Source organism: Oncorhynchus gorbuscha, linkage group LG13 (assembly GCF_021184085.1).
Source record: "Oncorhynchus gorbuscha isolate QuinsamMale2020 ecotype Even-year linkage group LG13, OgorEven_v1.0, whole genome shotgun sequence".
Taxonomy (NCBI): Eukaryota; Metazoa; Chordata; class Actinopteri; order Salmoniformes; family Salmonidae; genus Oncorhynchus; species Oncorhynchus gorbuscha.
Window position 1 is genome coordinate 55,003,145 of NC_060185.1, and position 25,066 is coordinate 55,028,210.

General features: G+C 43.8%; 1 protein-coding gene across 1 annotated transcript; it reads right to left on the reverse strand.

Annotated features, from left to right (window-relative positions):
• Nucleotides 1–333: 333 nt before the first annotated feature.
• On the reverse strand, nucleotides 334–1,518 carry lipt2 (lipoyl(octanoyl) transferase 2). The gene is made up of 2 exons (XM_046296498.1): nucleotides 699–1,518; nucleotides 334–590 (listed from the first exon to the last, which is right to left on the reverse strand). Exons 1-2 carry the CDS (start codon nucleotides 1,141–1,143, stop codon nucleotides 355–357), a joined length of 681 nt encoding a protein of 226 aa, XP_046152454.1. The 5' UTR covers nucleotides 1,144–1,518; the 3' UTR covers nucleotides 334–354.
• Nucleotides 1,519–25,066: the final 23,548 nt, after the last annotated feature.

A 25,066-nucleotide genomic window follows, 5' to 3' on the forward strand; every position in this document is an offset into this window, starting at 1 on the left:
ATTATTATTATTATTATTATTATTATTAACCTTTACTAAACTAGGCAAGTCAGTTCACAAATTCGTATTTACAATGACGCCTACACCGGCCAAAACCGGACGACGCTGGGCTAACTGAGCGCAGCCCTATAGGGCTCCCAATCACGGCCGGTAGTGACGCCTCTAGCACGGAGACGCAGTGCCTTAGACTGCTGCGCCACTCGGGAGCCACATTTACCCCACCATAACATGAACAGCAGACGTACGCCCTCATAGCACAATCTGGGAAACAGTTTCTTAGCTGACAGGTGAGACAGAGAGAGAACAAAATGTTATGATTATGAAAACATACAATTTAAATTTACCAAGTAGTGTTTATTCATTATTAGAATATTCTCCATTATGCAGTGTGCAGTCAAACTGATCACTGAAAGTTTCCAGCAGTAGTGGGATGGATTCTTCAATAGAGACATCTCTTCCCAGTTCTTGACTAAGGGATGTGACACCTTTCCCTACAATCCCACAAGGCACAATGTTTTCAAACCAGCCCATATCTGTGTTGCAGTTCAGTGCCAAGCCATGAGATGTTATGTATCTCCCACAATGGATTCCTGAAAGAGGAAACATTTTTACTATAATATCAATAATGACATATTGTAGCTTTGTTGTTGTAAACATTGCAAAAATTGGGTCATCTTTAATTTAGAAGGTTAACCTACCTATGGCACATATCTTGTTGGATCCAACCCAGACCCCAGTGTTTGGGGAGGTGGATGCTTTTATCCCATACTTTCTGCAAAGGTTGATGACAGTCCCCTCCAGCTCACACACGTACCATCGCACGCTTTTCTTGAAGCAGCCCAAGTTGAGTATTGGGTAGCACACCAACTGCCCTGGACCATGGAAAGTTATGAGTCCGCCACGGTTGCTACGAAAGAATTCAGCACCAAGGAGTTTGAGTCTTTGCTCCTCTTCGAATGGGTATAGTGCCTGTCTGATTCCTATGGTGTAGACTGGCGGGTGTTCACATAGTAGCAGAGCATTGTGCAATTTGTCTTTAGAATCCAGATGTCTCCTAACATAGAGTTGCTGTACCTGTAATGCACGCCCATAGGAAATACGACCCAACTGGATCACTTCAACTGCTGCTTTTGAAGGGTACATTTTGGATGATAATTGACCTCCTTATTCGAGGTTTTCAGAAGACAGACAATGCCAAGTCTCTATTGTGAAGCACATAACGTACAGTAACATTGACCATGCAGCTCGCCACTCACAACGAACGTTGCATCCTTTGACTGTGTCTGATATTGCCTGGTTCCATGATGCAGATTATCCAGTGTCGAGAACTTGTAGATGGGGGCAGAGACGTTGAACGTCGCTGGTCGACTATTGTTAAATTTACATCATTTGCAGTCTGTTTGAAACGACTGAACAATGGCGACATAATCAACAGTGTGCATACTTGACATCCATGCCATGGACGCAGCCATATTAGATTCGAAATGTATTCTTTAATAGTGGTTCAACCAGCTGAGTGGTGCGTTATCGCCACCAACTGGACGGGGTTGTAACCGCAAGGCTTTCTGATATGAGGCACAGAGTGTTACGTTTACCGCCCTCTAGCGTTTTAGTGTTCGAACAACATCAGAGACCAAATATTTATGTGGCCCCCTCTGAATACTTTGAAAATGCATACTTCCTTGCTCCTTTCCTTAAGATAAAATCTGGTAGGCTTATAGTGGATTTGTGAAAGTTAATGCAACCCCTTGCTTTCACCCATCTGTCCTGTTAGATCCAGGATATGGAGACAATGATACATTGATTTCATCCGTACCTGAACCAGGACTGAGTGTTGGGGGTAAAGGTATCTACTGTACCTTCTTTTCAATTTCCCTCCTTCTACATTGACCTGAAAATACAGGACTGGTAAAAGCATATGCCAAGTAGGATAGGGGCCCACACCACATTGCTTTCACCTATCCAATATTTTTTAATCAGTGCAGATGAAAGGAATGGAATGAGGGAGTAAATTTAGACGATTGTCATGCATCCCTGATTGGTTCCTTGAGTGTTTAAATTAAGTGGGGAGGCATAAGTCTTACATCGGGCAGAATCAATTTTTTCTTTCACTAGTAGCTCTAACATTATTCAGACAAGAACAAGAAGGGCTGATCTAAGAGTAGGCTAATGTAATTACACATGATTTGATTCAATTCCAATGTGTACTTCCCACTGGTCCCCATGTTCCAGGTCAGTTTTTCCCCCTCCTTATTTGAAGCACAAGCTCTGACTCATGACTACTAGTCTTATTAAGTTAACTGGGACTGATTGCAAAGAATAGACAAATCCTGAGAGAAACTGTCACATTGCAACTCTTCTAAAGAACAGTCAACATCAGCAAATCATCATGAAATATCACTGCACGATGCTCTTGGTGCTCCTTGCTTTCTTGGCCATCGCATGTAAGTCTTAAACTACCCTCTTGTGAAACAGACAAGGTCAGAATTACTAACATTATTATTGACTCATCTAGCTGTTTGAGTGATATTTTGCTATTTAGTTTTACCACAGACCATAATTTGCAAGTCTTTAAACTGTTACAATACTGTAAAATTGCTGCTTGATACATTTTCTCTGGTGATAAATGCGTAATTGCTATCAACATCTAAGAAACTATTTATAATACTGTACCTGCAGTTCATGAACGTGTGAAAGGTAATTTAATCAAATGAAGATACTTAAAATTATACAAAGGCAAATAAAACATCCTGTTTTTTAAATGACAGGTGATGTAAATGAAGCAGCTGCATTTCCAATTCCATGGGGATGCTCAAACTACAGCGGGGTCTGCCGTGCTGTCTGTCTGTCAGCAGAACTACCATTTGGACCTTTTGGATGTGCTAAAGGATTTGTGTATGTTTATTGTTACCTTGATTAATGTTGTAAAATTACTGTAGTAGTGTGTACATAAAATGTGATGCATAGGCTCTGTTTGAGCGTTACGTTGTGTACTTTTCAAAATGCTGTAATGTGTTGAATATTGATTTAGTGGCTGCCAATGTAAAGTACTACTATTAAAACATCTGTCTCTCTTTCAGATGCTGTGTCGCCCACGTCTTCTAAATCTCTTCAGTTTTTGTCCTGCGCCTAAACTTCCAGCTAAATCAATGCAACAGTTACTTTTCTATGCACTTTGGCATTTATCCTCTTGCAATTGAAGACAATGATTATAAGACATGCATTCACAGATACTCCCTTGGTCTGCATTGATGTTCCTCCAACTTTTCTTCAATACCAACTACTCTGACATGATTATCACACACATGTTTTGAAATTAAATGGTTTGATATTTTAAAACACTACTTCAGAATAAAATAAGAATGGAAAATATAACATTGCAGTTGAGTAATACTGGCTATGATGTAGTTGTGCAGTGTAGAGAGCAACTTGAGCTAAGCCTGAAGCTGAGGCAACAATGCAATCCGATCTCTAAAGCCTTGTTCACATTGGCAGTTTGAAGTGACTCAAATCCTATTTATTTGCATATCTGATTTGAATCTTTTCTTTTTCCTGCAGTCTGAACAGCCAAAAAGCACATGGAATCAGATATTTCAAGCCACAAAGGTGGTTTGAAGTCCGATACAAATCTGATTCCTGGCCATGTGACTTGTGTCTGAATGGTCGAATCTGATTTATTTGCCCTCAAGTGGTTTTTAGACTGTTTATTCAGCGTATCTTGTTGTTGCTAGCTACGCTGTTGAAAGTTTGACAAGAACACGTGGTAGCTAACTAGCTTGTTAATTGTTTACAAACAAATGAATGAATGTGCTAGAAAGCTAAACAGCTGCCTAGCTAGCTAGTTGACCTCTGTGGCCAGGGCTCTCAACTTTTTCCACTCACCCTCCCGGTACTGTCCCGAAGTGTAATTTCAACTTTCCAAAACTGAACCATCCCAAAATTAAAATACTTAAAAAAAAATGTTTTTATATGCCAACGTGGGTCTAGGTCATTCGCAGTGCTTTTAAAGTAAGTGGTGTATTTCTGAGACAGATACAGTCTCTATTGCATACACTTAATTAGTTAGTTTTAAAAAAAATAGCATCTTAATGAAAACAGACATTATTAAAAATAATTTATTAATTTGAACATGTTAATCCAATGTATACAATATATCTAAGAGAGAACAATGGTATTTCAAATTGGTTACTGAATAAACATTAGTTAGACATTTACAGTCCAGCACCAGCTACCCCATGAAACATAACACAACAATATACAATAAAGAACGTGTGTGTGTGTGTGTGTGTGTGTGTGTGTGTGTGTGTGTGTGTGTGTGTGTGTGTGTGTGTGTGTGTGTGTGTGTGTGTGTGTGTGTGTGTGTGTGTGTGTGTGTGTGTGTGTGTGTTCCCCAGCCTTCACCGTCTCTGCTTCACCCTCCCTCTTCAGTCACTGAAGAATGGCCACCTTGACCTTTTTGAGCACCACAACTTGCTAACGGCCAGGGCCAAAGTTTCTCTTTTTGGAACATAAAAAAACAAAAATCTGCCAGCCAATCAGATTTACCTGCCAAAATATAATTTTTGCTGAAATTACACACAAAAAAACAGATGAGCATGCTCTGTAATGTTTCTAAAACAAATATATTACTAGTAAGAAGTGATGTGGTATATTGTTTCATTTCATTTTTTTGTGACCTGAGTCATTTAACCAAAATGTCACAGATTAGACATATTTTCACCTGCCCCTTTAAGGCCAAGAGGTTACTGTGGTCATGTTTATGCCTGTGAGATTGAGAGTAGGATCGTATCTGTGTTGCTTATCTTCCCTAACAGCATAGCTGGGGGAATGATCCCACCCCAAATGTTTTAAACCTATTTTTTTATAGCGCAGTGCAGCTACCTTAGCTTCTCAAGTAATCAGGTGTGTAGTGCTGGGGGAGTGCAAGGGAGCAGTGATCCCTCACTTTTTTCAATTTGAGATTACAAGGGAAATTTATTCTGATCAATTCTAAATAAAATTATATTGAATTACAACAAAGGTTCCATGGAAAAACAAGAGAATGACAAACCAAATAAATATGTAGGCTACAGCAGCCTAGAGGTAGGCAAATGGTGTTATCCCTGTCTTCTCTCTGGCAAATAATGAAGATCTGTAGGCTACATGTGTGCACTGCAGAGGCCCATTGGAGGCTTGACAACTTTAGAACGTTAAAAAAAGAAAGTCACCGGTCTGCCTTAATGTTCAGAAATCTCCACCGACCTGCTCTTGGAACCCAGAACAATAATGTGACCACTTGTTACAGCAAAAATTATGCCGCGCACAACCAAACCAGAGTGGCCACCGTAAAGACCGAGAGCCTGACCCTCTCTGGAAGTTGCTGTAGCCTTGCTTGGGATTTTTAGCCTATATTGAATATTGGTTGAGACGCATGGCCCGTTAGGGTAGTCTATGTCATGGTTGGAAATTGGAAATGTGAATTGGTACAGGTTGAAGGTAATTGTAGAAATGGCAAGCTCATCTCCTTTCCAAGAGCCCAACTTTATTTTGGTTTTTCTATTGGAATAAGGTCACGCCAATCATTTTATTACTCCACAACAGTGCCTTCAAACATCCCCTTTCTCTCCATCTGCAGACCTCTTAAGCCACGTAGAGAAGCTCTGGCAGTTGGATACACTACCGTACAGGAGTGACAAGCTCATCATACAGTCCAGACAAGATGTAGAAGCCATGCATCTACTGGAGAAGACAGTCAGGGTTGAAGTGGATGTGGTTCAAAAAGGTATGCCACTCCCCTTTTGTGGAAGAAGTTCTGGCTCATCTGCGAGGGACAGAGAAGCGTCTGTCCAAGGATCCAGAGAAAGCAGCAGTATACAACGCAGAGGTTCAAAAATTGTGAATTGTGACTGGAGTCCAGCCACGTTAAGAAGGTATCCCCAGTAGCAGTCGAAGAGTACCAGGGTTGGTCCATTCCACATCATTTGGTCCATCACAATGGGAAAAACAGAGTTGTCTTTAACTGTTCTTTCAACTACAGGGGCAAGGGCTAGAACGAACAACTCTTTCCCGGACCCAACTTGGGAGCTACTCCGTTTGGAGTCCTTCTCCGTTTCCAGGAAACACTGGAAATCAGCAGTGACAAAGGGGATTTTACATCAAGTCCACCTGCTACCCGAAGACCAGCCTCTTCTCCGGTTTGTGTGACGAGACCTAAACCATGATGATTGCCCTGATGTCTATGAGTGGCAGGTTCTTCCCTTTGGGACGACATGTAGCCTCTGCTTCCTTCCAGAAGCATATGTTCGACCACAGTGAGCCTGAAGAAGATTTGCGCTTTTCTGTAGAACGCGAGGGAGGATTCAATCTACGCCAGTTGGCCAGCAATCTCCAGCAGCCACCGAACACCTACCTCAAGAGTCCAGGGCTGAGAGCAGTGAGCTGTGGTTCATCCAGGATGGCGTGGAACCCCAAGAGCACACCCTTGGATTACAATGGCAATGTCTGTCCGACACTATTGGCTACAAGCAAGGTCACATGGAGAAAGTTGTACCCACCATATAAATCGGATCCTTGCCAGCCAGTAGGATCCACTTGGCTTCATCGTCCCATACACCACACGGGCCAAGGTTGTGGTCCCGAGGCTCTGGAAAAGTGGGTGGGATTACCCTGACCTACCTGAAGATCTTCTCCAAGTGTGGCTTATTTGGGAGAACAAACTTCCACAGCTGTCTCAGGACACACTGACAAGGTGTTACGTCAGCCTGACATGGATCTTCCAACCAGCACAACAAGTGTTCACGTCTTCAGTGATGCCTCAGAACGTGCATATGGTGTCGTTGCGTACCTCCGTACTGAAGACACCAATGGACGGATCTAAGTGGCATTCCATGCATCAAGATGAAGAGTGGACCCGAAATGACAACAGTCGATGCCAAGACTTGAGCTCTGCGCTGCACTCACCGGTGCCCAGCTGGCAGTGATCATCCGAAAATAACTCACCCTGGGAATCCATGAGGTCACGTACTGGTCGGATTCTACAACAGCCTTAACCTGGCTCCAGTCAGACTCCTGCAGGTACAAAGTATTTGTAGGCACAAGAGTTGCAGAAATACAGGAGCTCACAGACCACAGCCCCAAAAATCCAGCTGACAATATCCGATCTACCAACATTGACAGGGCTCGAACCTCCCTAGCTTCACAATGAGATAGGATGCAGGCCAGGCAGCAGGCTGTTAGCCAGTCTGCCAGCTTAGTGGAGTCTGCCACTAGCACAGTCAGTGTAGTGAGCTCAGCTATCGTGTCTGTGCCTCAACCTGGTTTGGGCAAAACTAAACATGGCGGTGTTCGCTTTAGCAATCTCACTGGAATGAAGACCTCATCCATTCCTGCCATTATTGAAAGAGATTGTGATACCTCACATCTCAAAATAGGGCTACTTAATGTTAGATCCCTTACTTCCAAGGCAGTTATAGTCAATTAACTAATCACGGATCATAATCTTAATGTGATTGGCCTGACTGAAACAAGGCTTAAGCCTGATGAATTTACTGTGTTAAATGAGGCCTCACCTCCTGGTTACACTAGTGACCATATCCCCCGCATCTATGTAGCCTACTCAATCACTTTGTATAGCTACTGTTTACAGGCCTCCTAGGTCATATACAGCATTCCTCACGGAGTTCCCTGAATTCCAATTGGACCTTTGACACGAACGTCGTAAGAAGCGGACCAAAATGTAGCGTGGTATATGTTCATGATGATACTTTAATTAAAGAAAGCACTGAACACTGAATACAAAACAATAAACGACCGTGACGCTATAATAAGAACTGTGCTGACAGAAGCAACTAACATAGACTATCACCCACCACCCACAATGACAAAACAGGCTACCTAAATATGGTTCCCAATCAGAGACAACGACTAACACCTGCCTCTGATTGACAATCATATCAGGCCAAACACAGACACAGACAAACTAGACATCCAACATAGAATGCCCACTCAGATCACACCCTGATCAAACAAAACATATAAACATACAAAGCAAACTATGGTCAGGGCGTGACAACCTTGTAGTCATGGCAGATAATATTAGATCAATTTTGGTGACTTTAATATTTTCACATGAAAAAGTTTACAGACCCAGTCCAAAAGGCTTTCAGAGCCCTCATCAACTCAGTGGGTTTTGTCCAACATGTCTCCGGACCTACTCACTACCACAGTCATTCTCTGGACCTAGTTTTGTTCCGTGGAATAAATGTTGTGGATCTTAATGGTTTTCCTCATAATCCTGGACTATCGGACCACCATTTTATTACGTTTACAATCGCAACAAATAATCTTATCAGACCCCAACTAAGGATTATCAAAAGTCGTGCTATAAATTCTCGGCCAACACAAAGATTCCTAGATGCCCCTCCAGACTCCCTCCGCCTACCCAAGGACATCAGAGTACAAAAATCAGTTCACCACCTAACTGAGGAACTCAATTTAACCTTGCGCAATATCCTAGTTGCAGTCGCATCCCTAAAAACCAAAAACATTTATCATAAGAAACTAGCACCCTGGTATAAAACAAAATACCCGAGCTCTGAGGCAAGCTTCCAGAAAATTGGAACGGAAATGGCGCCACACCAAACTGGAAGTCTTCCGACTAGCTTGGAAAGCCAGTACCGTGTAGTATCGAAGAGCCCTCACTGCTGCTTGATCATCCTATTTTCCCAACTTAATTGAGGAAAATAAGAACAATCCCAAATGTATTTTTGATACTGTCGCAAAGCTAACTAAAAAGCAGCATTCCCCAAGAGAGGATGGCTTTCACGTCAGCAGTGATAAATTCATAAACTTCTTTGAGGAAAAGATCATGATTATTAGAAAGCAAATTACGGACTCCTCTTTAAATCTGCGTATTCCTCCAAAGCTCAGTTGTCCTGAGTCTGCACAACTCTGCCAGGACCTAGGACCAAGGGAGACACTCACGTATTTTAGTACTACATCTCTTGACACAATGATGAAAATAATCATGGTCTCTAAACCTTCAAGCTGCATACCGGACCTTATTCCAACTAAACTACTGAAAGAGCTGCTTCCTGTGCTAGGCCCTCCTATGTTGAACATAATAAATGGCTTGAACCGCCCTTGCTGTCTCTGCCTGGCCGGTTACCCTCTCTCCACTGGGATTCTCTGCCTAACCCTATAACAGGGGCTGAGTCACTGGCTTACTGGTGCTCTTCCATGCCGTCCCTAGGAGGGTTGAGACACTAACGTGATCTTTATGTCCGGGTTGGCACCCCCCCTTGGGTTGTCCAGTGGCAGAGATCTTTGTGGGCTATACTCGGCCTTGTCTCAGGATGGTAATTTGGTGTTTGAAGATATCCCTCTAGTGGTGTGGGAGGCTGTGATTTGGCAAAGTGGGTGGGGTTATATCCAGCCTGTTTGGCCCTGTCCAGGGGTATCGTCAGATTGGGCTACAGTGTCTCCCGACTCCTCCTGTCTCGGCCTCCTGTATCTATGCCGCAGTAGTTTATGTGTTGGGGGCTAGGGTCAGTCTGTTATATCTGGAGTATTTCTCCTGTCTTATCCGGTGACCCGTGTGAATGTAAGTATGCTATCTAATTCTTTCTTTCTCGGAGGACTTGAGCCCTATGCCCCAGGACCACCTGGCCTGATGACTCCTTGCTGTCCACAGTCCACCTGGCCATGCTGCTGCTCCAGTTTCAACTGTTCTGCCTGCGGCTATGGAACCCTGACCTGTTCAACGGACGTGCTACCTGTCCCAGACCTGCTGTTTTCAACTCTCTAGAGACAGTAGGAGCGGTAGAGATACTCTGAAGGATCAGCTATGAAAAGCCAACTGACATTTACTCCTGAGGTGCTTACCTATTGCACCCTCGACAACCACCGTGATTATTATTATTTGACCCTGCTGGTCATCTATGAACATTTGAACATCTTTGCCATGTTCTGTTATAATCTCCATCCGGCACAGCCAGAAGAGGACTGGCCACATCTCATAGCCTGGTTCCTCTCTAAGTTTCTTCCTAGGTTCTGTCCTTTCTAGAGACTTTTTCCGAGCCACCGTGCTTCTAGTATTGCTTGCTGTTTGGGGTTTTAGGCTGTGTTCCTGTACAGCGCTTTGTGACATCAGCTGATGTAAGAAGGGCTTTATAAATACATTTGATTGATTGATTGATTGATCTGGTGACGCTGGGCCCGGAGTATGATAACGACACCAGACTGATTCGTGTTGGAGGTCGGCTTTGGAGGTGTGACCAGCTGGGCCCTGACAATCTTCACCCAGTGGTTCTGGACCCAGGACATCCGCTCAACAGGTTGCTGATCAAGAAATATGACGAGCAGCTGAGGCACCCGGGCCCAGAGAGGGTGTTTGAGGAGTTAAGTCGAATGTTCTGGTTTTCTGAGAGGGAGGGCAGCCATTCACCGTTTTCAGCTTGGCTAGACCGAATGCAGGAAGTGGTCAGCCAGATGTGCCTAGGATGACTGACCTGCCTACAGCCCGACTGCAGCTCCACAAGCCCACATTTTATTCTACAGGCGTGAACTGCTTTGGAAGTAATGAAAAGAGATTGGGTATCATCTTTAAGTGCATGACCACCCGGGCTGTACACGTGGATCTACTGACAAACATGGATTCCGATTCGTTGCTAATGGCATTGAGACGCTTCATCGCTTGAAGAGGAAAACCCTTTGAGATCCTGTCTGATCAAGGAACATATCTCAAGGGAGGGGAGAGAGCTACAAGGGGCCTTCATGACTCTCCACCCACAGCTTCAGGAGCAGTTAGCCAGTCAGAAGATTCACTTCGCCTTCAACCCACAAAGTGCACCACACTTTGGAGGAAGTTGGAAGAGGGAGATCAGATCCATCAAGACTGCCCTGCAAACTACCTTTGGTGCGCAGACAATATCTGAAGAGGTGCTGAGGACTGTCCTAATTCATATAGAAGGGATCTTAAACTCCAAGCCCTTGGGATATGTGTCGTCAGACATCGCAGATCCAGATCCAATCACTCCTAACTCTTCTCATGGGGCGGTCAGACTAGTCACTACCACAGGTGGTCTACCCAGTCTGAAACCAGTCTGAACTGAGTCTGAACTGCTTAGTCACGAAAGATGGAGACACAGCCAGGTTCTAGCCGACCATTTCTGGCACTGCTTCACACGGAAATACTTACCCACACTTCAAGCCCGCCATAATGTCTTCTAAACCTGCATTGCTTGCTGTTTGGGGCGGCGCCGGAGCTACACATAAACAACAACGAGACAGCCTACAGGGAGGTGGTGAGGGCCCTCGGAGTGTGGTGTCAGGAAGATAACCTCACACTCAATGTCAACAAAATAAAGGAGATGATCATGGACTTCAGGAAACAGCAGAGGGAGCCGCCCATAACCGGAAGGCTCTCCAGAGGGTAGTGAGGTCTGCACAACGCATCACCGGGTGCAAACTACCTGCCCTCCAGGACACCTACACAACCCGATGTCACAGGAAGGCCAAAAAGATCATCAAGGACAACAACCACCCGAGCCACTGCTTGTACACCCTGCTATCATCCAGAAGGCGAGGTCAGTACAGGTGCATCAAAGCGGGGAACGAGACTGAAAAACAGCTTCTATCTCAAGGCCATCAGACTGTTAAACAGCCATCACTAACATTGAGTGGCTGCTGCCAACATACTGACTCAACTCCAGCCACTTTAATAATGGAAAAATGTATGTAATCAATTTATCACTAGCCACTTTATATGTGTACATACCCTACATTACTCATCTCATATGTACAGTGCCTTGCGAAAGTATTCGGCCCCCTTGAACTTTGCGACCTTTTGCCACAAGTCACCTGGTAGACACACCAAACATGTGGAAGAAGGTTGTTATGCTGGTGAATGAGGACCCAAAAGCGACTTGGCGAAAACAGAGTTTTTAATCCAGTAAAGATACTTTACAAAACAAAAGGCATAATACTACTCGTAAAGACGAGAACAGACTGGAGACTTGATCAAGAACTGCAGGTTGCCTCAGGAAGGCACTTGAACCTAGCAGACTCAGACACCTGCTCACCACGCAGCATCTGAGGGAAACACGACACGACAGGGCAATACATAGACACAGCACGGTGAATATAGACAAGGATCCGACAGGGCAGGTACGGAAAACAAGGAGAGAAATAGGGACTCTAATCAGGGAAAAGGATCGGGAACAGGTGTGGGAAGACTAAATGATTGATTAGGGGAATAGGAACAGCTGGGAGCAGGAACGGAACGATAGAGAGAAGAGAGAGCGAGAGAGTGAGAGAGGGAGGGGGAGAGAGGGATAGAAAGAGGGAAAGAACCTAATAAGACCAGCAGAGGGAAACGAATAGAAGGGGAAGCACAGGGACAAGACATGATAATCAATGACAAAACATGACAGTACCCCCCACTCACCGAGCGCCTCCTGGCGCACTCGAGGAGGAACCCTGGCGGCAACGGAGGAAATCATCAATAAGTGAACGGTCCAGCACGTCCCGAGACGGAACCCAACTCCTCTCCTCAGGACCGTAACCCTCCCAATCCACTAAGTATTGGTGACCCCGTCCCCCAGAACGCATGTCCATGATCTTACGTACCTTGTAAATAGGTGCGCTCTCGACAAGGACGGGAGGGGGGAGGGAAGACGAACGGGGGTGCGAAGAAAGGGCTTGACACAGGAGACATGGAAGACAGGATGGACGCGACGAAGATGTCGCGGAAGAAGCAGTCGCACAGCGACAGGATTGACGACCTGGGAGACACGGAACGGACCAATGAACCGCGGAGTCAACTTACGAGAAGCTGTCGTAAGAGGAAGGTTGCGAGTGGAAAGCCACACTCTCTGGCCGCAACAATACCTTGGACTCTTAATCCTGTGTTTATTGGCGGCTCTCACAGTCTGTGCCCTGTAACGGCAAAGTGCAGACCTCACCCTCCTCCAGGTGCGCTCACAACGTTGGACAAACGCTTGAGCGGAGGGAACGCTGGACTCGGCAAGCTGGGATGAGAACAGAGGAGGCTGGTAACCCAGACTACTCTGAAACGGAGATAACCCGGTAGCAGACGAAGGAAGCGAGTTGTGAGCGTATTCTGCCCAGGGGAGCTGTTCTGCCCAAGACGCAGGGTTTCTGAAAGAAAGGCTGCGTAGTATGCGACCAATCGTCTGATTGGCCCTCTCTGCTTGACCGTTAGACTGGGGATGAAACCCGGAAGAGAGACTGACGGACGCACCAATCAAACGACAGAACTCCCTCCAAAACTGTGACGTGAATTGCGGGCCTCTGTCTGAAACGGCGTCTAACGGGAGGCCATGAATTCTGAACACATTCTCGATAATGATTTGTGCCGTCTCCTTAGCGGAAGGAAGTTTAGCGAGGGGAATGAAATGTGCCGCCTTAGAGAACCTATCGACAACCGTAAGAATCACAGTCTTCCCCGCAGACAAAGGCAGACCGGTAATGAAGTCTAGGGCGATGTGAGACCATGGTCGAGAAGGAATGGGGAGCGGTCTGAGACGACCGGCAGGAGGAGAGTTACCCGACTTAGTCTGCGCGCAGTCCGAACAAGCAGCCACGAAACGGCGCGTGTCACGCTCCTGAGTCGGCCACCAAAAGCGCTGGCGAATAGACGCAAGAGTGCCTCGAACACCGGGATGACCAGCTAACTTGGCAGAGTGAGCCCACTGAAGAACAACCAGACGAGTGGAAACAGGAACGGAAAGGAGGTTACTAGGACAAGCGCGCGGCGACGCAGTGTGCGTGAGTGCTTGCTTAACCTGTCTTTCAATTCCCCAGACTGTCAACCCGACAACACGCCCATAAGGAAGAATCCCCTCGGGATCAGTAGAAGCCACAGAAGAACTAAACAGACGGGATAAGGCATCAGGCTTGGTGTTTTTGCTACCCGGACGGTAAGAAATCACAAACTCGAAACGAGCGAAAAACAACGCCCAACGAGCTTGACGGGCATTAAGTCGTTTGGCAGAACGGATGTACTCAAGGTTCTTATGGTCTGTCCAAACGACAAAAGGAACGGTCGCCCCCTCCAACCACTGTCGCCATTCGCCTAGGGCTAAGCGGATGGCGAGCAGTTCACGGTTACCCACATCATAGTTGCGCTCGGATGGCGACAGGCGATGAGAAAAATAAGCGCAAGGATGAACCTTATCGTCAGACTGGAAGCGCTGGGATAGAATGGCTCCCACGCCTACCTCTGAAGCGTCAACCTCGACAATGAATTGTCTAGTGACGTCAGGAGTAACGAGGATAGGAGCGGACGTAAAACGTTCTTTTAGAAGATCAAAAGCTCCCTGGGCGGAACCGGACCACTTAAAACACGTCTTGACAGAAGTAAGAGCTGTGAGAGGGGCAGCAACTTGACCGAAATTACGAATGAAACGCCGATAGAAATTAGCGAAACCTAAAAAGCGCTGCAACTCGACACGTGACCTTGGAACGGGCCAATCACTGACAGCTTGGACCTTAGCGGAATCCATCTGAATGCCTTCAGCGGAAATAACGGAACCGAGAAAAGTAACGGAGGAGACATGAAAAGAGCACTTCTCAGCCTTTACGTAGAGACAATTCTCTAAAAGGCGCTGTAGAACACGTCGAACGTGCTGAACATGAATCTCGAGTGACGGTGAAAAAATCAGGATATCGTCAAGATAGACAAAAACAAAAATGTTCAGCATGTCTCTCAGAACATCATTAACTAATGCCTGAAAAACAGCTGGCGCATTGGCGAGACCAAACGGCAGAACCCGGTACTCAAAATGCCCTAACGGAGTGTTAAACGCCGTTTTCCACTCGTCCCCCTCTCTGATGCGCACGAGATGGTAAGCGTTACGAAGGTCCAACTTAGTAAAGCACCTGGCTCCCTGCAGAATCTCGAAGGCTGATGACATAAGGGGAAGCGGATAACGATTCTTAACCGTTATGTCATTCAGCCCTCGATAATCCACGCAGGGCGCAGAGTACCGTCCTTCTTCTTAACAAAAAGAACCCCGCCCCGGCCGGAGAGGAAGAAGGCACTATGGTACCGGCGTCAAGAGACACAGATAAATAATCCTCGAGAGCCTTACGTTCGGGAGCCGACAGAGAGTATAGTCTACCCCGAGGAGGAGTGGTCCCCGGAAGGAGATCAATACTACAATCATACGACCGGTGAGGAGGAAGGGAGTTGGCTCGGGACCGACTGAAGACCGTGCGCAGATCATGATATTCCTCCGGCACTCCTGTCAAATCGCCAGGTTCCTCCTGAGAAGTGGGGACAGAAGAAATGGGAGGGATGGCAGACATTAAACACTTCACATGACAAGAAACGTTCCAGGATAGGATAGAATTACTAGACCAATTAATAGAAGGATTATGACATACTAGCCAGGGATGACCCAAAACAACAGGTGTAAAAGGTGAACGAAAAATCAAAAAAGAAATAGTCTCACTGTGGTTACCAGATACTGTGAGAGTTAAAGGTAGTGTCTCAAATCTGATACTGGGAAGATGACTACCATCTAAGGCAAACATGGGCGTAGGCTTGTCTAACTGTCTGAAAGGAATGTCATGTTTCCGAGCCCATGCTTCGTCCATGAAACAACCCTCAGCCCCGGAGTCAATCAAGGCACTGCATGTAGCACCCGAACCGGTCCAGCGTAGATGGACCGACATAGTAGTACATGATCTAGATGAAGAGACCTGAGTAGTAGCGCTCACCAGTAGCCCTCCGCTTACTGATGAGCTCTGGCCCTTTACTGGACATGAATTGACAAAATGTCCATCAAATCCGCAATAGAGGCACAGGCGGTTGGTGATCCTCCGTTCCCTCTCCTTGGTCGAGATGCGAATACCTCCCAGCTGCATGGGCTCAGTCTCTGAGCCAGAGGAGGGAGATGGTTGCGATGCGGAGCAGGGAAACACCGTTGACGCGAGCTCTCTTCCACGAGCTTGGTGACGAAGATCTACCCGTCGTTCTATGCGGATGGCGAGAGCAATCAAAGAGTCCACACTGGAAGGAACCTCCCGAGAGAGAATCTCATCTTTGACCACTGCGTGGAGTCCCTCCAGAAAACGAGCGAGCAGCGCCGGCTCGTTCCAGTCACTAGAGGCAGCAAGAGTGCGAAACTCTATAGAGTAATCCGTTATGGATCGATCACCTTGGCATAGGGAAGCCAGGGCCCTAGAAGCCTCCCTACCAAAAACTGAACGGTCAAAAACCCGAATCATCTCCTCTTTAAAGTTCTGGTAATTGTTAGAACAATCAGCCCTTGCCTCCCAGATAGCTGTGCCCCACTCTCGAGCCCGGCCAGTAAGGAGTGAAATGACGTAAGCAACCCGAGCTCTCTCGCTAGAGTATGTGTTGGGTTGGAGAGAGAACACAATATCACACTGGGTGAGGAAGGAGCGGCACTCCTTGGGCTGCCCGGAGTAGCAAGGTGGGTTATTAACCCTAGGTTCCGGAGGCTCGGCAGGCCAGGAACAGGTGGCACGAGACGAAGACTCTGGAACTGTCCAGAGAGGTCGGAAACCTGAGCGGCCAGGTTCTCCACGGCATGGCGAGCAGCAGACAATTCCTGCTCGTGTCTGCCGAGCATGGCTCCTTGGATCTCGACGGCAGTGTTACGAGCATCTGTAGTCGCTGGGTCCATTCCTTGGTCGGATCCTTCTGTTATGCTGGTGAATGAGGACCCAAAAGCGACTTGGCGAAAACAGAGTTTTTAATCCAGTAAAGATACTTTACAAAACAAAAGGCATAATACTACTCGTAAAGACGAGAACAGACTGGAGACTTGATCAAGAACTGCAGGTTGCCTCGGGAAGGCACTTGAACCTAGCAGACTCAGACACCTGCTCACCACGCAGCATCTGAGGGAAACACGACACGACAGGGCAATACATAGACACAGCACGGTGAATATAGACAAGGATCCGACAGGGCAGGTACGGAAAACAAGGAGAGAAATAGGGACTCTAATCAGGGAAAAGGATCGGGAACAGGTGTGGGAAGACTAAATGATTGATTAGGGGAATAGGAACAGCTGGGAGCAGGAACGGAACGATAGAGAGAAGAGAGAGCGAGAGAGTGAGAGAGGGAGGGGGAGAGAGAGGGATAGAAAGAGGGAAAGAACCTAATAAGACCAGCAGAGGGAAACGAATAGAAGGGGAAGCACAGGGACAAGACATGATAATCAATGACAAAACATGAGAAAGGTGCTCTGGTCAGATGAAACCAAAATTTAACTTTTTTGGCAACAATGCAAAACGTTATGTTTGGCGTAAAAGCAACACAGCTCATCACCCTGAACACACCATCCCCACTGTCAAACATGGTGGTGGCAGCATCATGGTTTGGGCCTGCTTTTCTTCAGCAGGGACAGGGAAGATGGTTCAAATTGATGGGAAGATGGATGGAGCCAAATACAGGACCATTCTGGAAGAAAACCTGATGGAGTCTGCAAAAGACTGGGACGGAGATTTGTCTTCCAACAAGACAATGATCCAAAACATAAAGCAAAATCTACAATGGAATGGTTCAAAAATAAACATATCCAGGTGTTAGAATGGCCAATTCAAAGTCCAGACCTGAATCCAATCGAGAATGTGGAAATAACTGAAAACTGCTGTTCACAAATGCTCTCCATCCAACCTCACTGAGCTCGAGCTGTTTTGCAAGGAGGAATGGGAAAAAATGTCAGTCTCTCGATGTGCAAAACTGATAGAGACATACCCCAAGCGACTTACAGCTGTTATCGCAGCAAAAAGGTGGCGCTACAAAGTATTAACTTAAGGGGGCTGAATAATTTTGCACGGCCAATTTTTCAGTTTTTGATTTGTTACAAAAGTTTGAAATATCCAATAAATGTTGTTCCACTTCATGATTGTGTCCCACTTGTTGTTGATTCTTCACAAAAAAATACAGTTTTATATCTTTATGTTTGAAGCCTGAAATGTGGGAAAAGGTCGCAAAGTTCAAGGGGGCCGAATACTTTCGCAAGGCACTGTATATACTGTACGCTATACCATCTACTGCATCTTGCCTCTTGATGTAATGTATCACTAGCCACTTTAAACAATGCCACTTCATATAATGTTTTCATACCCTACATTACTCATCTCATATGTATAAACTGTACTCTATAACATCTACTGCATCTTGCCTATGCCATTCGGCCATCACTCATTTATATATTTTTATGTACATATTCATAGTCATTAATTTACACTTGTGTGTATAAGGTAGTTGTTGTGAAATTGTTAGGTTATATTACTTGTTAGATATTACTGCATGGTCGGAACTAGAAGCGCAAGCATTTCGCTACACTTGCATTAACATCTGCTAACCATGTGTATGTAACAAATAAATTAGATTTTTAGGCTGGGTTTCTGTACAGCACTTTGAGACATCAGCTGATGTATGAAGGGCTTTATAAATATATTTGATTTGAGGATAAGGAAGCCCTTGTAGTTGGGACCGTTGTGATGATCAGTATCCTAGGGCACTCTGGCAAGTTGGATATGTCAAGTCAGTTATCCCTGGAGCAGACGCGAAAGTGAATGACAGCAGAGATCCAAGCTTAGGACAGAACCTATGTCAGGCCTGTTGCTCGACTCATCCAGCTGCCCACCCTTCCTCAAGAAGGTACTTACCCTTAGCTGGCTTGTCAGTTGAAGCAAATATGTACAATCCATGCAGCTGTAAAAACAGCCAGCTCATTTCCTTTCCAAGGCCCCAAGTTTCTTTTGGTTTTCCTACTGGAATAAAGTCATGCCAATCATCACTATTTTATTAGGCTGATTAGCAGCCTTTTTCCAGGGATTTAGTTTAACCCATTTAATCCCGAATTCTTCCCAGACATGACAATATCCAAATCTTGTGTCATTAGTATGCCTTTGAAGTAATCAATCATCGTTTTTTTATAGTTTTGATGGAAAAGAAAAGTAGGTAAAAAAAATTGTGTGTTATGGTCGGTCACAATTGTGACCGGAGGGATAATGTGATGTATACTGAATTAACATATTTCTCCACACTTAAAACTCTGTCACTGGCAGTCCCCAACATTGCTACTAGAATGTCCCATCACATTCTAGTGTGACTATTTTACATATCGAAAACCCTTTTATGACACCGATATGAATACTGAGAGCAATAGCAAAAATCAACAACTATCAACATTGTTACTTTAGTGCAACATGTATTGAAACATTAATATTGTAACATTTGAACTTGTACTTTAGTGCAATATTCATTGTAACATTGTCATTGTGACATTTTAGTGCAACTTCCACTAACAACTGTATAGCAGTCGTGTCATTCATTCACATTGAACATTAAGATAACATTTAGGATAGAGGTAGCCTGTAGAACATGCATTCAAGTAGAGGCCTACACTGAACAAAATAACATAAAAAAGTAAATATATATATTATACACATACATGTGTGTATATATGTATGTGTACAATATATATATATTTTTAAATGTTTGCATTACAGTAGGCCTCAGAACCAAGTGCACGATTAGTTTGTGCATCACTATTTTGAACTACGATCAGTCAAATACTGTAATACAGTATGTCTTGAATCAATTGATCCTCTTTTCCAAAAACATTTCAGTCATTTTGATTGTCTTTTTCCATTTTTCTTCCGACTTTTCTTTCTAGAGTCCGTTGTACTGCTTCTACCCTTTATTGACTTTTCTATTTTTCTTATATTGGCCTTTTCAGCCCTTTTCCCCCCATTCGCTCTTATCTGCTTTTCTACTGTCCATGGTATATCTTGAAGCACTCAATCTGCAGTGGCGCTTTGCATTTCTCACATGCATATGTAGTGCGTTTGTCACAATGACAACATCTATGGAACCGGTGCATCGTGTTGAATGGCCAGTGAGAAGCGTTTGTCATATCTTGCATGATCTTCAATAGTAGCAGCCAGTAGAGATTTCCTTCCGTGGCTCGGAGGTTTCATGACAAACTTTTGCATAAGAGACTGGCCCACGATCCATGAGAAGGTGAGCAGATTGATGGTCCCTCCCATAACATCTCTGTAAAATAAATGGCTGTTTACGAGTGCACTGTTGCGAGACAATGCAAAGATGGGCCACCACCACTTCTTAGACCTGATGGAGATATGGTATCTTGAAACCTGTAGGTTGTGGAGTTCAACTCCACCCATGTACTCATTGTATCGGTTGATGCATTTTGGTTGTGGGACTTTGTCAAAGGCACGTCACTCCTTGTTCCATCTCTTGTCAGAAGGTCTCACTGTATTTCTCCTTCATGTTTCTTGCCACTGTGACAATGTTATTGTCTTTCTAATGGACTGTCTCCTTGGGTCAGAACCTCAGAGGTTCCACGGGGTATAACTTCATGAAGTTCTTCTGTGGTTTGAATGGGACATCAAACAGACGATATTGCCTCATCGTTCTAGAGCTCCCATATCCTCTTTTTGTCATTTCATCGAGGAGTGCAAGCGAAGTGAAGAGGTTGTCATGAAGGAACTTGCAACCTTGAGGCACCTGAGATTGCTCTGCAACACCAAGAACGACACTGGGTCCATGACCCAACCCAGTCTCAGGGAGGAGGGTGTGGGGTGGTGAGGGGTAGGTCATCATCACTGATAACATTGTTCCCGTCATGCTCAGGTTGCATAGGTTCAGCATATACATTCAACAGCCTGGCTGGCAAATGGCCTGTCTCCCTCTCATAGTCCATATCTGACCCATCTCTCTCGCAATCTCTGAGGGATAACTGCAATGTTGCACGCCTTGTCTGAGCAGTCACCGAGATCCAACATATCCAGAACATGACTCAAAGTGTAACTAAAAGAAAGAACAGAGTAGAAAGTCAGGTAGAACAAGAACTACAGTATGTGTTAGTATAAGTATTTGTATACCTAGATGCACTGTGTTATCCCGCCGGTCACTATAGTTGCCATCAACATGTTTACTCATTCTATGACCACACTGAACAAAGTTGAGTAATTGCAAATGCATATATCAATACTAGACACCTTAAAAGTTGACGTGTACCAAAAATATTTGTCCTATCTGAATGTTAACATACTTTACTAAACTTTTGTATGAGAGCTTTAATAATGCAGCTATAGTCTTCTCATGGTGCAACCAGGAAGTAAACAGCTCTAATCATGTGACAATTTACACTAAACATGTGACTGCACATATTTCATTGAGACCCTTTATTATTCCAATATTTGCTGGAAATGCATTGATATATCATTCAGTAAAACTTTTAGAGCCTTATAAGGAAACATTTTTTTACGGTCACTATTGTGATTGATGGGATTAAGTAGGTTAATACCCGACCAGGCAAGGCCTTAGTCAGTCTGTAGTTTCCATTCTGATGTCCAACATGTTTTTCTCTCCTGCTTATCCTACTTCGTTAGAGGAAATGGCTTTTCTTTCTGATATGTTTGTGCGTGCAGCAAAATCTAAGTGCCAAAATCCTGATGTCTTGTTGTTTGGAGCTAAATAGTGTCTGTTGTAAATATGTTCCATTGTTTTAAACTAGCTTTCGTACTCCCGCTAGCATTAGCATTGTCATCCGGAATACATTACTATTTAGCGATTAGCATTTGTCTGTGGTGCTAGGCTTTTTCAGTTGTAGATCGCTCATGCTTATTATGTTTCATAATGTGTAGATATTTCTACATTGCTCTATTGTTCTTTGTGCATCTAGCATGTGTTTGGGTCCACATAGTCTGTTTAGTTGTTGGCATGTTGACATATTTTTCCCCAAACTGTGCTATAGCCTAAGTTCTCTTTTCATTACAGAACTACAATTAGTACCAGAGAGAGTGATGTTGTATGCTTGTGCGGATCCTCATCGGACTAAAATTCAACACCTAAGTTGTTTATCCCTTTTTATTGGTCCTTCTAAATCATAAACAACCCCTATTTTTCAGTAAATTGCATTTAGGTTATAGTTTATTGAGCTGCATGAATACACCACACAAAAAGCTTGTTTTCCTGCAATTCTTTGTAGTAATTATTTATGTTCACTACTCGGTCAATTGATTTGATGATTAAATCTATGCAAATAAATTACATGATTTGTTAGTTCATCCCTCTTCTTATTCTGTAATAGGTATATTGTAACCATGTGTTCAAGCTAATCAAATCAAAGTTTATTTAGCGCTGTCCTTTTAGAACCAGGAAGGGCGCTCCAATCGATAACTCATCAAGATCTGTTGCCTATGCCTAATAGTCCAACTCATCACTGATCATTATTATTACAAATAGAAGATTCTCACAATGGTGCTCATTTAGTAAAGTTACATCAAAGCTGAATCAATGTCTGGAGAGATCACATTACGATGAATTAGTATTTTATATAACCAAACTGAATAATATGGCAGGCCTATAACATTACTGTTACACCAAAAACAACCAATTTATAATGCTATTTTAGGATGGTTAACTGAAGCTGAATAGTCAAAAAAGGTATATCATACACCAAAAGTCTGAGCCACTATGCAGGATACAGTATATGCTTTGATTGAAACAAAATACAAGAAAGGCTAATAGCTTTAACATCATCTGCTCTAATTCACTCACGAGACAATAAATCAAGAAGATTGAAATGCATAAGCTATTCCCATGAAACTGATTGAGATCAATCAAATGACAGAAACTACATGTGCATGCCACCGGTAAAACGTGAATAATTATCATTCAGGATTAACAGTGAGTGATGGCCTATTTTGAAATTAGGTATGCCTAACTTGGTAATTGAGGGTATTAAAGATATAACATTTTCTTGAGATAATATGTGTAGGCATAGGCAAATGTTGCAATTGTAGGATGCTTTTTATGCATATTTTATAACAGGGCTCTCCAACCCTGTTCCTGGAGAACTACCATGCTGTAGGTTTTCATCCAAACCATAATCTAGCGCACTTGATTCTAATAATTAGTTGGTTTATAAAATAAATCAGGTTAGTTACAACTGGGGTTGGACTGAAACCCTACATGACGGTAAAACTCCAGGAACAGGGCTGAGGAGCCATGAGAGGCTTTTCAATAGGCTACATCTGTCTGTACAAACTTTGAGAATTATTCTATTTGCATATAAAAATAAATAAAAAAGCACCTTAAATGACAGCACCGTGGACAACTTCTCCAGTCACCCGGAGACTTCGTGCCACTATTTTTAAACTCTGCTGGCCACGTTTTAGCATTCTTCTTCATGTACATTGTGTCATAACCTACACTTGGGTTAGCCTAGACTGTAATTCATTAAACTGGACTGGATTATTTTACCGCATCAGCATTGCAATCCAATGCATGCACGATTTATGCAATCATTTAAAATGATTTATACTTTTATTTTTGAGTATATTTAAAACCAAATGCTTTGAGAATTTTACTCAAGTAGTATTTTACTGTGTGACTTTTCCTGGGTCATTTTCTATTAAGGGATCTTTACTTATACCAAAGTATGACAATTGTGTTCTTTTTCCACCACTGCCTGCAAGTCATCTCTAGCTGACACCTTTGCTAACAGGTATTGTGCCAATTTAAAACTTGCACAAGACAGTTCACAGAATTGTTAATTGATTATATATATTTTCCAATTCATTATTAAATGTAGGTAACATATAGTTCATCCAGACATTCTTACAATTGCCTCGATTTGGCTGTCTCATCCAGATCATCATGGCTTTTGTAGTTCTTTTTGATAGTCACTTTAGCAGATAATTAGCATTTCCATTTGTTTTTTGGGGGGTGTTGGTACCAGATTTACACGGTATCAAAATGTCACACCAGGGTAAACCTACACAAAACACTGTGCTTATTTTAAGTGTTACTACAATCCCAATGGGAAAAATTAATGGTGGAAAAACGATTGGAACCATTTCCTTGTTTGACCGCTAGGTTTTCTGTGTACTGTGACTCATACTGTGGTACTCTATATGCTTTTTTAGTAGCCTACCTGTAGCTTGCTCGGTAGGTGGAGTTTGCACATGGGCAGAATTTCCAAAGCTCGGTCCTGGGAACTCAAAGGGGTGCATGTTTTGTATTTCTGTCCTAATACTACACAGCTAGTTCAAATTACCGAAGCTTCATGATTAGTTGATTATTTGAATCAGCTGTTAGCGCTAAGCCAACAACCAAAACGTGCACCCCTTGGAGTGAGTTTGGCAAACTCTGCACTTGGGCTCGGCACGTGTAGGCTATTCCAAGGTGCGAACTCCGCTGATCCGGCAAGCTAAATCAAGCACACCCAATTTGTATGCCTTTGCTGCCGTTGATGCATTGAGTGACTGGGCGGGGATTGTTTTCAAACTAGAGATGGGACAAAGACTGAAGAGGAAGCGAGACAACCCACTCCCTAATTTTTCTGGTTAAATTACAGTCAATCAGGCACGTGCATAGATAGGGCTCTACCTGTGCAAAGCAAATGCCCCTTTGTCCTTCCAAGTGCCCCTTTTTGGTAGTGGTATAAAACAAATGCTATACATTTTTGTGTCCTTATTGTTCTTAACCCACTGCAGCAAGTCATCGTTAAATTATCATCTAAACTTGAGAACCAAAACGCACATCTTGATTGTTGACCAATGATTATTCATCATTGGCGCGCAAAAACGGGGTTTCCGTATCCAGATTAGCGACCAGAAATAACTTGTTTTATTTCCTCCCGTTTTTCCTGGCAAAAACAGAGTAGGCCTACTTCATCATAAATATAAAATACATTTGAGAAATCTACTACTCACTCATAGCCAGAACAATAGGCTACCTGACAATTTGATAGATCATTTTTTATATTCAGATATACATAGTTTGGGTGGCTACTTGCTATATAACTAACGATAAACATCTGTAAAATTGTAATATTTTGGGATGAAGATGTAACATATTCTGGCGACTTTATTACATTATTTGTGAGAAAGAACATGGTTTAACGGTTGGCACGTCGAACTTGCACTCTGCAGACAGGTTGCCCTCCAAAGTGATGGCATGGTGCAGATAATGTTTTCCATCCAGGCTATACATTTGGACAGCGATTGTGCTCCTCACAATTTTTTTTACGACTTGCTTTTG

Bases quoted from the DNA above. Each gene is read 5' to 3' on its own strand.
- lipt2 (XM_046296498.1), bottom strand. From the start codon at position 1,143: ATGTACCCTTCAAAAGCAGCAGTTGAAGTGATCCAGTTGGGTCGTATT. The intron at 591-698 runs GTAGGTTAACCT...TTCCTCTTTCAG, and splicing joins CAACAAGATATGTGCCATAG to GAATCCATTGTGGGAGATAC.